The sequence below is a fragment of the Gekko japonicus genome, unplaced genomic scaffold (assembly GCF_001447785.1).
Source record: "Gekko japonicus isolate JY-2015 unplaced genomic scaffold, Gekko_japonicus_V1.1 scaffold787, whole genome shotgun sequence".
Classification (NCBI taxonomy): domain Eukaryota; kingdom Metazoa; phylum Chordata; class Lepidosauria; order Squamata; family Gekkonidae; genus Gekko; species Gekko japonicus.
The window spans coordinates 618,453-635,386 of record NW_015174866.1 but is presented as its reverse complement, the minus strand read 5'-3'; the positions used below and the strand labels follow the sequence as shown (position 1 = coordinate 635,386).

General features: G+C 46.3%; 1 protein-coding gene across 1 annotated transcript in view; it reads right to left on the bottom strand.

The window, feature by feature from the left end:
* CGA (glycoprotein hormones, alpha polypeptide) overlaps nucleotides 1-16,934 on the bottom strand; it is a 29,773-nt gene that overhangs the window by 9,814 nt on the left and 3,025 nt on the right. The window contains exon 2 of the mRNA XM_015424754.1: nucleotides 1,129-1,235. Coding sequence (XP_015280240.1) covers nucleotides 1,129-1,228 — 100 coding nt within the window. The 5' untranslated portion in view covers nucleotides 1,229-1,235. The remainder of the gene's footprint in view (nucleotides 1-1,128; nucleotides 1,236-16,934) is intronic.

Genomic DNA, 16,934 nt, shown 5'->3' with positions numbered 1-16,934 from the left:
GCCATATTCAGAGTGGGACATATTTAACAAGTCCCCGAGTGTCTTCTCCGTGTGCCTAACTGACTGTCTCTGCTTCTCCAGGTCTGCCAACTTGGCCTCAAGGGAGCAAACTCGTTCCCTGAGAACCAGGAGCTTCTTGCACCAGGCACACACCCAAGACTTTTGTCCAGTGGGCAGATAGTCATACATGTGACACTCCGTGCAAAACACTGGATAGCCCCCAACCCCCTACTGGCATCCTGGCTTCATAATTGCTTTTAAAATAATAATTATATATAATCCCTCTTTTAAAACTCTTTGTATTTATGTGGTTCTCCTTGTAGAAGTCTACTTAACTTACTGGGAACCCAAGGAGACTAGGGCCCTGGCTTTCTGGCTCTTCCTGGGCTTCTTACAGAGCCATTTGGCTCTCACCCTTTGGCTCGAGCCAGAGGCTCATGCCTCTGGCAAGGTGCTGCCTTAAATAGAAGCTTCCCCCAGCAGAGGGTGTGGCTAGCAGCTATTTGAATTCACCCAGGCACTCAATCATAGTCAAACAATGGCCCTTTCACACCCTATCTCAAGCAGCCAGGACTCTGCAACAACTCACCCACACACTCCCAAACACAGTACCCTCTCAGCTAAATCACCTCAGCTGAAAGTTAATAAAAACCACTCACCCCTCTAGCAGCTCTATCTCCTGCTCCTTCTCAGAGCTCAGCTGGGCAGCTCTGCTTCTGGCAAGGTGCAATCCTACAATACAATCCTATGCAAAGTTACACCAGTAATTCTGTATAGGATCGCACTAGTAGTTCACTAGACCTTACTCTTACATAAGTGTGCTCAGCATTACAGCTCTAGCCCCCTTTGGCAAGGTTTTAAATGCAACAGTCCAATCTAGCTAAGCCCTGAAAACAGCTTACCTGAAAGAGATAGCTGTACATACCAGCAACTTTTAAAAAGAGAGGTTTTTATAAATTCTGTTAAAAATGAATCATTGCATAGCCTTCTATTCTGGTGTCATAACTTGGTACATAAGGAATTTCATTTAAAAAATAATGCTACACACAGAGCAGATTTAATTAGTACTTTTAAATTATTCTGATCATCATTTGTTTTCTGTTATTTCAAGTATTAAAGGTATCTCACCCTGTCTGATGAGCTCTCCATCTGGTAATGCATGAAGGATGTTCAAAAATACAGACAATATGGCTAAAGTGATAGCTGCGTGCTTTCCATAGTAATCCATGACCTTCCTGTAAAAATGGGGAAAGGAAAGGGGGGGGGGAGAATCAAAGACCTTTTTACTCCATTTCTAAGCAGGTTTATTTTGCATGTGCCCACTAGATTTCAGCAGAAGCAAATAACCTGGGATCACTGTTGCAATTGGATATATTTGGATTCTATGTGATATTAATTGCGGTTCTGGATGCCATTTGGAAATTGCAATATTTGTTTAAAACAGTTCTATCCTGGCTTTCTATCTTGTTTTAAGCTGCTAAGTGGCTCTTGGTACGGATAGAAGATAACTCTGGTGTCTTTTCTTTTTTGTAGATGCTAACACAAACTTATACGAGATAAAGTCTGTCCAAAGCTGACCATCCTGTGTTCTCTCGTTTCTATTATTATTATTAACAATGGATTGTTATGGCTAGTGGAATTCCAGTCTGCCTGCCTGACCTAATGAATGGCTTTAATTTATCTGTGGCCAATGTGAGACTGAAGCCACTGTCTTCAGATATGCAGAAAGTCTAGTGATTTCACCAGAAACATGTAATACTATCCAAGTTTTCCACTTAATATTTTATGGTGCACTGCAAATCAGTGAATGAGCAACTGATATTAAGGGTTGTATTACATGTTATAAAGCAACAAACCCAGGTTTGTTGTTACTATATATACACACTCCAACAAAGAGCTGAAGCCAATACTGACTGGCACACAGGTTTTCTAACACTTGTTTGGTGGTGGCAAGTGCTGTCTAATTGCAGCAGACTTATGGGGACCCCCATAGAGTTTTCAAGGCAAGAGGGAAACAGAGACAGTCTGCCATTGCCTGCATCTGTGTAACAACCCTGGACTTCCTTGGTGCTCGCCCAATGCCATCCAAGTACTAACCAGGGTCGACCCTGCTTAGCGTCTGAGATCTGATAAGAAACTGGGCCAGTTTACACACGTTACCATCAATGGCCTGCCTTGTTGTTTGGGGAATTTAGCTATAGGGCAGAATAGGCCAGAGGGGTACAGGAATCACACACCACAGTAGGAAAACGCCAGATTTAAAAAATCTTTTAAAAATCGTTACAGGTACAATTTCCTCAAGTGGAATGATTTCCTCATGTGGAAGCACAACTTTCACACCTCTCCTATTTTTGCTGCAGCCTCAAATGCCAACTGAAATGCTGATCCTAGTGTATGGGGGAATAGGAAGTCTGCTGCAGGAAGAGGGGATTAGTGATAACCATTCCCCTTGTGCAGGTGGCTTCCATTCAACCCAGCTTTTGCCTACACCAGTCAGAACAGTTCTAAAACAAAAAGAATAAATAAAATCAGTATGAAATCAATGTCACCAAGGGTCATCTCACATTATAAAAATTAGCAAGTACATACCGGTAATCAAAAAACTTTATAAGTACATATCATGTACCTGTAGTCTATTTACCCTACACACACTCCTGTAACATATGAGAGCTACTCTTTCACTGTACCTTCATGTCATAAAGACACATAGCCAGCAAGGATTCCCTGTACCTTGCATACACAGTGTATGCACATTTCTTAGGGGAAACAACACACTGAATATACTTGCTATTCAAGCATGTACCCACTATCTCTTTAACAATTGAAGCTTATCTAAGTGCCAAACTAATACAGTGTAGGCATTGTATAAAGAGTTTACTTTTTTATTTATAACTGAGATGAGCATCTGCAGTCATATATATGCAAAGTTTGCTAAAAACAGCATTGAAAAGGAGAAGCTTTCTTTCTTTCCTTTTCATACCCAGTCATGTTGTTATCTAGTAGAGTTTTATTAATGAATTCAATTTTCACAGAAGTTATCAGGAATTATAGTTATTAAGGGAACAGCCATTTACATTTTAGTTTTACACATATTTTACAAAACATGGAGGAAGAGGAAGAGGTTGGACTTATACCCCACCCTTCACTACCCGAAGGAGTCTCAGAGTAGCTAACCCTAACCCCACAACAGACACCCTGTGAAGTAGGTGGAGCTGAGAGAGCTCTCTCAAGAACTACCCTTGAAAGAACAGCTCTGAAAGAACTTATGACTGACCCAAGGTCACACCAGCAGCTGCACGTGAAGGAGTGGGGAATCAAACCCGGTTCTCCCAGATTAGAGTCCGTGCTCTTAACCACTACACCATTGAGTAATTTTAATTAAAGAACATTATATGTGTCACTGCCTTACCTAAATGCTCTAAGGACCATTTCACATATTATATGGCACTTTATCCCCGTACACCTGGGATTGACAATGAGGTTTCACTTGACAGGGAACTGCAGTCAATCTTGGCTTCGTCACTGATGTATCACTATGACACTTGTCTTCATTGCATTCATGCTTTACATGTTTAGGTATACAACTAAAAATGTAATGTGTGAAGTGGCCACTAAACATCAAAAGATACAGAACATTGGATTCAAAGTACCAAAAGAGGAGTATAGCATGTGGAATAGGATTTTCTTGTCTTCCCTCTCCCAAACCAGCTTACTGAGCATCCCCCCCCCCAATTCTGGTCATAGGCTTTGGGGACCCGCATGAAGAGAGTGGGTGGTGAAGGGGGTCAACGCCAAAAAAGTAAATGGGCAAAAATTGCCCCTTCCTCTGCAATGGAAGTGTCTTCATGCTCTCATAAGCTCTGTTATGGTAGATCCAACCAAGAGTAATTAGTTAACACCAGCTTTGCTCAAGTTCTGATCCAAAACATATGCACTGTGATCCAAAGAACCATGTTCTGGATATAAAGAACTATAGGAAGACTGGTGCTCCTGCAACAGAGGTTTCTCACCTGCCCTCCTCAAGGCAGCCTTTTGCACTCCAAACAGCCACTCTTGAGCATCAAGAGGCCCTCCGGTCTCTTGAAATCCCTTTCCAGAGAAGAAGTAACTTCTGTTCACACAAGGGATCCAAGCCAAAGAGTATGGTGGAAAACTACACACCCAGGCTTACCTGGAACCCATTGCCACATATGGTTTCAAAGGAGTGACGTGGCATGTGGTTTCCACACATACTAGCTTATCCTTGACTGCAGGCTTCTTTTCACCTCAAATGATAAATGTATTACATTCCCACAACAGCAGACATAAACACACAATTTGCATTAAAAAGCAAACCTATCAATTTAAATATTGCACTTCAAATTATGCATCCATTTTCAAGAATCTAAGACAAAAGCATGCAAAAAGTTAAAAAGTTTAAAGTTAAAGGTACTTGGGAGACAGACTCTCACAAAACTATCTGCAGCCAGCAACTTCAACATCTAGCAGGTGAATACTAGTATTTTGTTCTTCAACACTGATTCAGCAGCAAAGAAGACAAACACACACTTCTATTCAACTTTAACCATTAATATTACCCTTCTTTTTTTCCAATTGAGGTCAGTTGATAAAGATTTTGAAACTTAGCTGTACCTTGTCTCTCTCAGTTCTGGGAAGAAATAAACTCTGTGCTTTTCTTTTATACCAGCAAAATTAGTCGACCTTCCACCTAGAGCTAAGCCGAAGGATCAAGTGTAATTTCTGCTCATTGGTTCACTATTGCTTGATGTAATTCCATCATATGGATGTTATCTCTTCCTTGACTTTTAAACATATCACTTTTTGCATTGTAATATTAAGGAAAGGTCAGATGGTAGGTACAGGGATCAGTGATGTTTATGATCAGGGTTTTTCCCCTTGCATTTTCATCTACATTCACAGCCATTTTCTGTAACTGTAGCTGTTGTAAAACAACAACAAATGACTACAATGACTTCATTAGGGATTTAAGAGACAATAGCATGACTGTCTTTTCTTTTCTGTATCTGTAATCTGAGACATTACAGTATTTGAAACAAAAACTGGAAAGGGCTAAACTAGTAATAACAATAAGAACTGATAGCAGCCATATTAAATACGTTGCTATTTAACATCATCTTTTACTCTTCTCTCATTTCTAATAATACCTGATTTTCCATCTACATTCATATGCATTAAAGTTTCTCCATTCTACAATGTTCCATAATGCAAAGAGGTTTGCATACTGCATCTGGAGAGCCAGTGTGGGTATCGTGGTTAAGAGCTGCAGACTCTAAACTGGAGAAACAGGTTTGATTCCCCACTCCTCCACATGCAGCCAGCTGGGTGACCTTGGGTCAGTCACAGTTCTCTTAGAACTGTTCTCTCAAGAGCAGTTCTCTCAGAACTCTCTCAGCCCCACCTACCTCACAGGGTGTCTGTTGCGGGGAGAGGAAGGGAAGGAGATTGTAAACTGCTCTGAGACTCTGAGTGAAGGACAGGGTATAAATCAACCTTCTTCTATACCAGATGATTTCCCTGCCACTAAGCTTTCTATTGCTTTCTTGATTTCTTCTATTGAAACTGGTTTGATTTCTATTGAAATTAGTTCCTCCACAGCAGAATAATGATCTTTTGAATGTTTAGAAATCTGAACTTAAAAGTTTTTGCTATCTTGTTTGTCAGAGTCAACTTTGTATGAAGTAGAAAAGTATCTAAGCTAGTTCCTGATTCATTCTTAATATGGGGAAAAACTTGTTCTAATTTTGTTTGCAAGTAGACAGGTCAACAGCTTCCCAGGTTTATTACCTTGTCTATCATTTATAGCATTTTGGGGGTATCATGGGCATCATGCAACGTTTAACTTGATCAGCAGTAAACTTTATGTCCTATCTCCCATTCTGTTCTCTTGTATTATTTGACTAAAAGTCTGCATTTGTTATAATAGCATTGTTGCAAATTCCACTGTCTTCCTACAAACACTTTAAAAGCTTTCCAGGCCATTATAGATTTATTTCACCAATATCATAAATGTTTAAAAATTACCTCTTAACTTTTTGTATTATTTCAAAGTTTTTCAATAGAAAGGTATTAATCCTCCAAACTGTCTTTAAGCCTGCAACAACATATTGTCCTTAAGTCTATTGTGTTTAGAGTAGCCATCACGAATGCATGGTCAGCAAGCAGCACTGGATCAATTTAAATATCCCTCAGCTCTTGCTATAGGTTGTAGGAGGAGCAGATAAAGTCTATACATGGGAGAAAAAAGTATAATCTTTTTTATGTGGATAGCTACGTCTAAAGATGATCCGTTAGATCTCTGTGTTTTAGGTGTCACATCTCAGCAGCCCCGCACCAGGATTTCTAGTAATACACTTAGGAGAAACCCTCCCTAGTTCCTCATTAACCCCTTTTGATAATTGTCACTAGTATAGGACAGCTACCAAGTAACAAGCTTTTACAATGTCCACACTTTGCCTTACAACACCTAAATCCTACACATACACCCATTTTACCACAGCCACATGATCCCCTTACAGTTCCACAGCCACCCTGGCCACTTATATTCTGAAGTCCCATCAGTCTCCTGGCAGTTATTAGGCTATTCAGGCTATCTTCACACAGGCTCTCAGTTCCTGCAAGTGCTCCTTCCAACTGCTCCCTGCCATGTGGACTGGGCATGGTCTCCTCACGCCTCCCCGGGCACCTGTTTGGGAGCCACCTCCCTGGGCTCCACATCCAGAGATTGACTGCTGAGCTCTCTTGGAGACAGTGCCCCATGCTCACCTCTACCCAGATTGCTGCAAGGTCCAGTGTACTCTGGAGCTGCCTGGGAGCTCCCTGAGCATCTCTTCACTAGCTGCTCCCAGATAAACCACACTCCTTTCCCCCCATCTGCACCTCCACCTCTCTCAGGTCGCTTCTTCCCAGCCACCACTGCACTCTATGGCTGTTCGCCCCCCACCCCCAGCCATCTAATTGGTCAGTTTTTAAAGTCTGCAGCGGGTAGAGTTGGTTCCACCTTTTCACCACCAGCAGCCAATCCCATCCAGAATGGATATTTCTGCTTCTGTCCAGGCCATTGGGGAGTCCCCTGCTTCCAGCTGGATAACACAGGCTGCTCACCTCGCCACAGTAGGTTTTGGGGTACTAATTTGCTATGGACTCCTTCATAAATTTAATCAAGTTTAGAATTAAAAATACTATTTAAGCCCCCCCCTTTTTTTTTATTTAAGCCCCCCCCCCCCACTATAATTTTTTTCCCCTCCCTCCAGTGTTCTAGGAGTTCAGTTACATGTCCAAAGAAGGCCTTCTGTCCTGAATTAGGAGTACATATATTGATGTATAACTTGGCTAAATGGCGGGAAGCAGCAGTAGGAATAAATTAACAGTTCCCACAGTGGAGGGAAGTGAGTAGAAGGGTCCTGCAAGGATTGGTAATGGGAATGGTGCTGTTTAATTTGTTCATAAATGATCTCGAATTGGGGCTGAGCATTATAGTAGCTAAGTTTGCAGATGATACCAAGCTCGATTATAAATAAGGCCAGGAAGATCATTCTAAGTTGTGCGAGTGGACAACTACATGCCAAATGAATTTCAATTTCAATGTTGGGTCTGTTACCCTAGTTGGTATATGTCTCAGGGCCATACTGTACCATCCGAATGGAATAATATGTATTTTTGAGCACCTATATGCTTGAGATCTTAGCCTATGTATATCTAGATTCAGATCAACACTTGAAGAATGAGGGGGAAAAGACTGTTAAACAAAAGGGGGGTTTATTGTATAAGCAGCAAAATAAACCAAATTAATCTATGCAATATAGAAAAAATGGCAACAAAAATTACAGAATGGAGAACCAGAAATAGCCTCTCAGTTGGAGGGCAGTACCTCTTCGCCACTCCTGTTGCACTGCATGTGCCCCTTACATTTTATCGCTTTATTTCTGATTCAGTTCAGTTAATTGTTACAGTCCTTAGACCAGTCATACAAAAAAGGTACACCTTTACAGTATTCCAAAATTTTAAAACACATCAATAAAACATTAAGAGCAAATTAAAATTTAATCTAATGTCTAGCTGCCATAATTACCTAACTATCATAGAATTTCCGTAATCTGAGTACTGCCATACAGAAATTGGCTACTTGGTAGGCGATCTTGGGATTTCTATCAGATAGAAGAAACTCGAGTCTACCTTTTTCAGAAAGGCCCAGAATTTCTTCAATCAAAGGGGTGAGGAACTTATTATGTGCCACCTTATAATACGGGCATATTAAAAACATGTGCTCTGTAGTCTCAACCTCCCTTAATAGGCAGGAGCAAAGCCTATCTTATTGCTGATTCTTCAGAACTGATTTTGTATAGATCTTGCCGGAAAAATGGCATGGCGTCCAGGGTGATTCTCGGGCTGCTCCCGAGTTCCCCCGCCTTTCTTGCTTCATTTGGAGACCCCCACAACTTTGTGTTGTGTTGAGCTCCTCCTGGATCTCTCGAAGGGAGGCCAGGTGCAGGAGACTTGTGCGGTCCCCCCCGCAACAGCAGTTAGCAGGGGAGAGATCGTTCCATCCCAATGCAGGAGCAAGAGGGGGAGCAGGCATGGTTCCATGCCTTGCATTAGCTGCGACCTCTCTTTTTAGACTTTGTTTTTCAAGTTTGATTTGCAACAAAGGTAAAGGCGTTTGTCCGTTTGTGTCCTCTTTTATCTGTTGAAGACCTTCAAGGAATGACCCTTTAAGAATATCTCCAACTCTGGAAACAATTTGCGGCTGCAAAAAGGAGTGGAGCAAAAGAAACGAAAATGGCGATGGTAGGGGAAAACAAAGAAACCCCAGCAGAGGAAATGACAACGAAAGGCTTACAAAATACCAAAGTGGGACAGTTAACTCTGGAACAGTTCAAAGAATGAGGTGTGACTGGCAGCGGAGGAAGCCTTTAAAAACATCATCAAGAAACCCAGATTTTGACAAATGGAAAGAGGCTAACATCACTACATTACAAGATCCTACACATAAACACGGTCTTCTTTCTAAAACTGACTTGGAAGTTAAAATAAAACATGACATACCATGGTTCCAATACTTCCAAATATCCAACCTATGGCACAGAGATTGCAATACTCAGTTATCAGAAGACACATGGCACAGTATCTGGTCCTCTCTACCTTTTAAAACTAAGATTATCTCGATGAAACTTCAAACGTTTAAGATAATTACACACTGGTACCTCACTCCTAATAAACTGGCCCACATAACTCATGCATACGACCCAAAATGCTGGAAGAAATGCGGTAACAGAGGCACCTACTTGCACTGTTGGGTAACATGCCCCAACATAATGCCTTTCTGGGAAATGGTACTGAAACAAATAAAATCTTTTCACAACATAGATATTTTGCCTACACCAGAACATTTGTTTTTGAACAGTTGGGTAGCTTATGGCTCTGCTCCTTCAGTGGTGGAACGGGTCTCCATACTGCTCTTTGCAGCAAAGTCGGTCATTGCCTTCCACTGGAAAACGACAATGACACCCACACTTTCACAGTGGCACAAAAAGTTGTGGGATTTATATATTATGGCGAAACTCTCGGGTAACCTTGCACGCTTTGACAGAATTCCTGCTCCCTCCTCTTTTATCACTACTTGGTTACCAATCTTAGAATATCTAAAGCAGTATAATGACACCCCTAGGGAGATTGATGCTCTACAATTGTGGTAAGAGACACAATAACATTCAAATTAGAGATAAACACTCAATGTTCTAATTCAAGTAGATCTCAATCACCCTATGATAAAAGGTTTTATTAAATTGTTTATATATTTTATTTCTTAAAACACATATATAAAAAGAAAAACTTATTTTGAAAAGTTCCTAATACCATTGTTATGTTTTCATTGTTTTTAACTATGTCTGTACACTCTCAACTGACAGATTTAAATATAACTGTAATCCTTCATAAACTCAATAAAATTTATTGTATATAAAAAAAGAATACTTCATGGCATTCTGTTACAGCTGCAGAAGACGGTACATTGCAGCTTGCCAACCATCAGCTACCATGAAACTACCAGCGTATTTCAGTTGGAACCAGTTTTGTTCATCAGTTAATACTGAATGTGTATGGATCCTTCTTATAATTGCCAGAGTGAATTGTGGGTAAAAATGTGTGTCAAAAGGAGGAGATCACAAGTATCGAAAAGAAGGAAAGAAGCACAGAAGTGTTCACCTGTGCCTGGAATACTACAAAGCCAGAAGAAGAGTACTTATTAAGATGGGCAAATAGCCTCACACACTGTAAGGAGATTTCTATATTAAAACCTTCACATATGAAAGTACACATCACTTAGAGTATGGAGGGAGGGTACTGTGAGCCAGTGGTCAACACTGTAGGTAGAAATGGCCAGGGAGCTGAGGTATGGTGTGATACACAATGGGAAACATAGAGAATAAAAAGGAAGCACACCTGGACACAGTGGGGCTTTAAGGTAGAAAAATGAGGAGGAATATGGCAAAACTGATATGTAACAATAGTGCAGAATGACGTGGCTGATAGAAACTCAATTACCCTAGAAGAAAACACAACAGTGGACAAGCAGGATAACTAATTTGGTGGAGCCGAAAGGGGGGGGGGGGTGATTGCATAACATCCACAAACATTATCCGGCCCTACTGGCAGACGGCCCAGCTGTACTGCTGGGGGCTGCCTTTGCCTCCATTGAAGGAGGAAGGATCGACACGTGCGCTGGGGCCAGGCTCCGCTCTCGATTAGCCAGTTCTTGCAGAGAGCTTGGCTGGGCAGGAGCTCCTTTGCTCCTTCCCCCAAGCTCTGTAGCAAGGCCTACCTGGCCGGCGGAGAGGTCTCTGGGAGTGACATGGAGGACGGCGGGGACTGCGGGGCTCTCTGCGGTGGGGACATCGGCGGCTCAGTGCTGTGTGCGGCTTCAGTGCTGTGCCTGCCGGAGTCAGCGGCAGGGCTGAGCAGCCCGAAGCAGCAGAATCAGGCAGAATTGAGCCTGGCGGGGCAGCCTGCAGCCTGGGGCTTTTTTTAGGCTGGCGGAGTGCTCTGCTGCCGCTGCTGGTCCCTTGGGTGGCGGTCGGGACCTGTGCTCAGCGGGGCTGGGTTCTGTGGGCTGGTGGGCTGCTCTGCAGGCCTGCGGATCCCCCGGCTGTTCTCGGCGGGGCGGGGCTCGGTGGGCCCAGGGGCCTGCTGATTGGGTAGCAGGTCCTGGGCAGCGCGGGCTGGCTTTCGAAGAGAGAGGCCTGAGCCTGGCGGCATGCTTTGGGAACCCTCCTCCTCCAGTTGTGAGCAATAGATAGGACAGGGGATTAATCTGCCAGGCTTGGTTGATTGCAATCCCCTCTCCCCCCCGTTTAGTTTGGGTTGGAGCGACCAGTGGGCCCTCTTTCTTCCACTTTCAATCCCAGGTGGTAAGGCAGTGGAGCGGTTTCGCTTTCCAGCTGCTAGTGGTGGGTTTTTCTCTGAGGGAGTTTCACTTTCCATTCATGGACAGGCTGGTTGGGTGGCTGTAGCGGTGCTTTACAGCCAGTTTCACTTTTCAGTGGCTGGTTTTTCTTTTCCGGCCTTCCTTCCTGCCTCTCCTATTGTTTTGTGTAGTGGTTCAGAGCGTGTTCTCCAATCTGGGAGAACTAGGTTTGATTCTCCACTTTCCACTCGCAACTGCTGGATGACCTTGGGAGGGGTATTTGTAAGCCACTCTGAGGCTCCAAGGGAAGGGTAGGGTGTACGTACAATCTCCTCTTCTTTTCTGTGGGAAGGAATAATTTGGCCTTGAACCATGGGTCCCAAAAAGGGAGGGAGTGGGGCCAAGGGCAAGCAGCCTGCCCCTAAGCCCCCCCGCAAGCGGGCAGCCCCGCTCCCTCAGTCTTCTGATGATGATGAGGGGATGTAGTCCAGCAGGCCATCCTAGATAGGCTTTTGGCTGTGGAACACCTGCCTTCGGTGCCTGCTGGCCAAGATGATGGGACCAGAAAGCAGACAAGGTCTGCTTCCAATGCGCAGTTCCAGGCTTCTGTACTGACCTGTTTATCTCTTATTGAAGGTCAAGTAGCCAAGATATCCAGCTCTGGGGTGGCAAAGGACCCAATGTGGTGCCTTCAGGCTTGGGGATGGCTTGTCAGCATTCTGCATCTGAGGGAGCTTCGAACTCAACGAGGGCTCAGGATGCAGCCAGTGAGTCTGTGAGTTCACCACATCCAGGCCCGGTTTGGCCCCTGGAGGGTAACCAGGCAGGCGATTCTTCCGTGAATGTCTCCACTCCTCCGCCGTGGGCATGGGTGTCAGGGCCATTCCCACCGCTACCACAGTGGGGCAGATGTATGGGACCAGGCCCTGCAGGTCAATTGGCCCTGTGGGGGGCTTGGGGTTCACAGGCCCCTTTGGGCATGGCTTTAAACCAAGTGCCACCTAAGGACTTGCCTTCGGGCGACATGGCCTTACCATTAGGGGACCACCTCCTGCTGGCCACACGTGAAAATTTTTTGAAAGGTGAGTTTTTTTATGTTGTCACCCTCCTTTAATGTGAATTGGAAAAGAAGGACAAGGCGGACCTTGGTGAGAGGGAAAAGGAGAAACTGAAAAGGAGGACGGTGGACAGGACATGGGCCAATTGGTTAGCCGGGTTTTTCATATATGTGGGTGTTATAGCTTGCATGCAACCTTACTGGGCTGCGTCCTTGCTTCAATACATGGACATAATCTATATAGGGTACACCGGGTTTGTTGGCCCTGCCTGGATGAAATATGATGAAGAGTTCTGCATGCGGGCAGCACACTATCCCTCCCTCCCTTGGGACCAGATTCACCCTTTCTTGTGGATTCAGATTATGTCCCCGGCATGGCCGGTGACTGGGGAAAGGTTGCATAGTGGTCACTTGGTGCAGTGTGCACAGTCAGTTCCCACAAGGTCAAGTGGTTCAACCCTGCTTGCTGTGCTGGGAGTTTGGCTCCCAAGGGGTTTGTAGCAGGAAAGCATGCCAATACAGGCATGACTGCCCCCTCTGTGGCAGACCGCACTCCTTTGGCAACTGCTCCAAAGCCCAGCCGAGGCGAGGGCAAAAGAGGCAGGGGGGGGAGGCAACCAAGCTCCTGGTAAAGGGTCCCAGCCCCATAAACCTGAAGGTTTTTGAGGCATGGTTGGTTAGTTACCCCATTAGGGAGGACGCCACATATCTGTTAGAGGGTTTTAAGTTTGGCTTTTGTATACCTTATGTGGGTCCGCGGGGCCCCTTTATGGCCAGCAATCTTTCTTCTGTCCGGGGTTTGGAAGCTGTTGTTAAAGAAAAAATTGAGAAGGAAAGGGTGGAAGGCAGGGTCTTGGGTCCTTTTCCTACTCCCCCTGTGCCCAATCTCCGGGTTTCTCCTCTTGGAGTGGTGCCCAAGAAGGTGTCTGGGGAATTTCGGCTCATTCATCATCTTTCATTTCCTAGGGGGAGGCTCAGTCAACGATGGGATCCCAGATGACTTCTGCTCTGTGCAGTACATGACATTTGACCAGGCAGTGTGGATTGTACGGCGCTATGGCCCAGGCGCAGAGTTGGCCAAATGCAACATCAAGTCTGCATTTCGCCTCCTCCCTGTACACTCACAGGATTTTGAGCTGCTAGGTGCCGTGTGCGGCCTTTGAGTGCCTTAGCTCCTTTTTAGAATGAGCTGTCAGAGAGAGGTCTGGTTTTATAGAGGTATCTCATTACTTTGACGATTTCCTTTTGGGGGACCTGCGGGGTCGGGGCAATGCAGGTCACTGCTCAACAGTTTCATTGGACTTACCACTGAATTGAGGAGCCGCTTGCACATGAAAAACCGGAGGGGGCAGTCTCGTGATTGACTTTTCTGGGGGTAGAACCTGATACAGTAGCTCAGCTGTCCCGCCTGCCAGAAAGCAAAGTACGAGATTTGCTTAGCCGGGTTTCCAGGTTTATGTCCAAGCAGAGGGTATCGCTGTTGGAGCTTCAGAAGTTAGTGGGTCACCGTAATTTTGCTTGTAAGGTGGTGGCCCTGGGCTGGGCATTTCTGCGTCGGCTTTGCGATGCCACGACCGGCCTTCACCTCCTGCACCATAGGACTCGTGGCACTTCCTGCATGCGAGCCAACATGCAGGTCTGGCACGAGTTTTTAGGTGACTTTAACGGGGTGTCTTTCTGGAGGATGGACCTGCGGCTTCAGGCTGAGCTGCAAGTGCATTCTGACACAGCAGGTTCTCTGGGTTTGGGGGTATTTTTCCGCGGACACTGGTGTGTGGAAGATTGGCCCCCTGATTGGGTCGAGGCCGGTCTCAGCCAGGACCTCACTTTCCTGGAGTTTTTCGCCATACTGGTGGCTGACTGGCTTTGGGGTGATGCCTTTGCGGTCATAGGCTGCGGTCACACGGAGCATTAGCCACGCTACAGAGATGGAAGATAGGCGGATTTTCTGGGCGCGATCACACCACAACATCTGGGAAGCGTAGAGCTCCCGTGGCGAACCTGAGGCTTCTCGCCGAAGATGCGGCTTTAAAAGCTAGTACCTCTGAGGTACTAGTTTCCGGAAACTGTGGGGCAAGGGCGGGCGTCTGATCGTGTTTCCCGTTCACACATTTTTTGTCTCCGCTCAGGAAGGGAGGTGGCTCCAGAGCAAACTGATTGATGCAGCGGCCAAATGGCTCGCTCACCACTTTAATGCCAGGAGCTCACCGGATTTTTGCTCGCAAGACTCTGTAGTTTAGAGGGCGCATTGGTGGCCACCCTAGGATGGCCACGGCTTGGCACGACGACGCTCCCTCCCTCCCACGGTGCATGGCTTACTTCTAAGGAGACCTGGGGGGGGATTTCTGGCTACTGTACCGCTTCTCTCGGCTGTTGCTTATCCGGAGACTTCCCTGTTCGCCCTCCCCTGACACGCATGAGCACGCGCAGAGCCCCCTCCTCTTTTCCGTACCCCCCCACTCCTGGCTCAGCCTGCTCGAAATGAACTCTCTGCACCAGGCGGCAGAGGGGGAGGTGCGGGGGGGCATGGCGGGAGGATGGTCCGGCTGAAGCTCCTCCTGGAGGGGACCGGAGGACACAGTTTGCATTCCTCTGCAGCCCTGGAAGGGGTTAAACCCGTGTGATCGGCACCTCCCCCCTAACCACAGGACCTCGACGGGACCTCGACGGGATGTCTGATTGCGCAGCCGCGCGTTATTTTGCTCCGGGGCAAACAGCCACGCTTCCCCACCACATTTTCCGGCCCGTGTGACCGGAGTCATAGAGTTCATTTTTGGTGTGATATCTTAGCGGTTGTCCATGTTATTAACTCTTTATAATCCAGGTCCCCACGCATTATGGACCTGGTCAGAGCCTTCACACTGCGTTGTCTGAGACTTAATATTTTGTTCTTGGCCAGGCATGTTCCAGGGGTTGATAACAGGGTGGCTGACACTCTCTCTTGCAAACACATGAAGAGATTTTGTCAGCTGGCCCCTGGAGCCGATCTTCATCTGGCAAGGATCCCCCCAGAACTGTGGCAGCTTGGAAGGCAGCGGCCTGCAGAGCGATAGGCCTTGCCATAGCCCCCAGTACCAGAAAATCTTATGAGCAGGCAGTACACCAATTTGAAGAGTTTAGGACAGAGGTAGGGTACCAGGTGCTTTGGCCCTTTCCAGTGGAGCAATTGCTCCACTACTGCATTGATTTGAAAGGTAAGGGGCTTGCAGTGTGTTCCATCAGGGCCTTGCCATAGCCCCCAGTACCAGAAAATCTTATGAGCAGGCAGTACGCCAATTTGAAGAGTTTAGGGCAGAGGTAGGGTACCAGGTGCTTTGGTCATCTTTCAGCCCTGGCCTTTGCCAGCAAGGCGTTGCGGTACTGAGAGGACACCAATGACTTTTGGCTTAGAAAAATGCTTGAGGGATGGTCCAGGGAAGATGGCTGGCGGATGGACACCAGGCAGCCAATATCTCCAGCTATACTCAAGGGCCTGAGAGTGGTTTGGGGCCAGGTGTGTACCTCAGAATTTGAGGCATGTCTCTTTCACGCAGTGGCTCTGGTGGCCTTCTTTGGGGCCCTCAGGGTCAGCGAGTTGGTCGCGCAGTCCAAGGGTGACTTTTCCAGTCGTGCCTTGCTTATGGTGGACCTTACCATGAATTCCAGACGGGCTTTCATCAAGGTGCGGTGCTCCAAGACTGATCAGCACCAAAGGGGCTCTACGCTCAGTTTGGGCCCCTGTTCAGATCCTGAGCTATGCCCAGTGTCAGTCCTTGTCAGCTACTTAGCAGTTCAGGGGAGGGGTGATGGCTGGTTGTTTCGCCATGAAGATGGCAGTCTGCTAACAAGGCACCAATTTTGGGCAGTGACCACACGGGCCCTATCGAAGTTGGGCTTGTCGGGGTGAAATTTGGCACCCATTCCTTTCAGATTGGGGCGGAATCCACTGCTGCGGCCATGGGTTATTCTTCCCCTGACATTCAGTGGTTGGGTAGGTGGAGCTCCGCTGCCTATAAGTCTTATGTGCACCCCTTTGTTTCCTCTTAAGGTGTTTTTTGGGCTAACTGTTGTTTCCCTCTTAGGTTGTATTGGGGCCGCTGAGAGGAAGCAGGTTCTCATCTGTGGCCACAGTTTTGTTTTTGGGGCGGCACATCAGGCACGGAGAACTTCGTTTGGATCTCAGCTGGGCCTCAGTCAGTGGGCCACCATTGAATGGCGGGGGGACCATGGCCTTCACTGGGCGGGCCTTCTGCATTTGTTGTTTCACGGGCCCACAAGCCTTCCCCCCAACTTGCTGGTGGTGCACCTGGGAGGTAATGACCTGGGATTGGTCAAGGGTAAAGCCTTGACTCTCCAGGATATTGAGGATTTGCAGGTCATACGGGCGTGTTGGCCCAATGTTAGTATAGTATGGACAGCCATGATTTCCCGGAGGGTCTGGCACGACATCATGAGCCCATTGGGGATTGATTGGGCCCG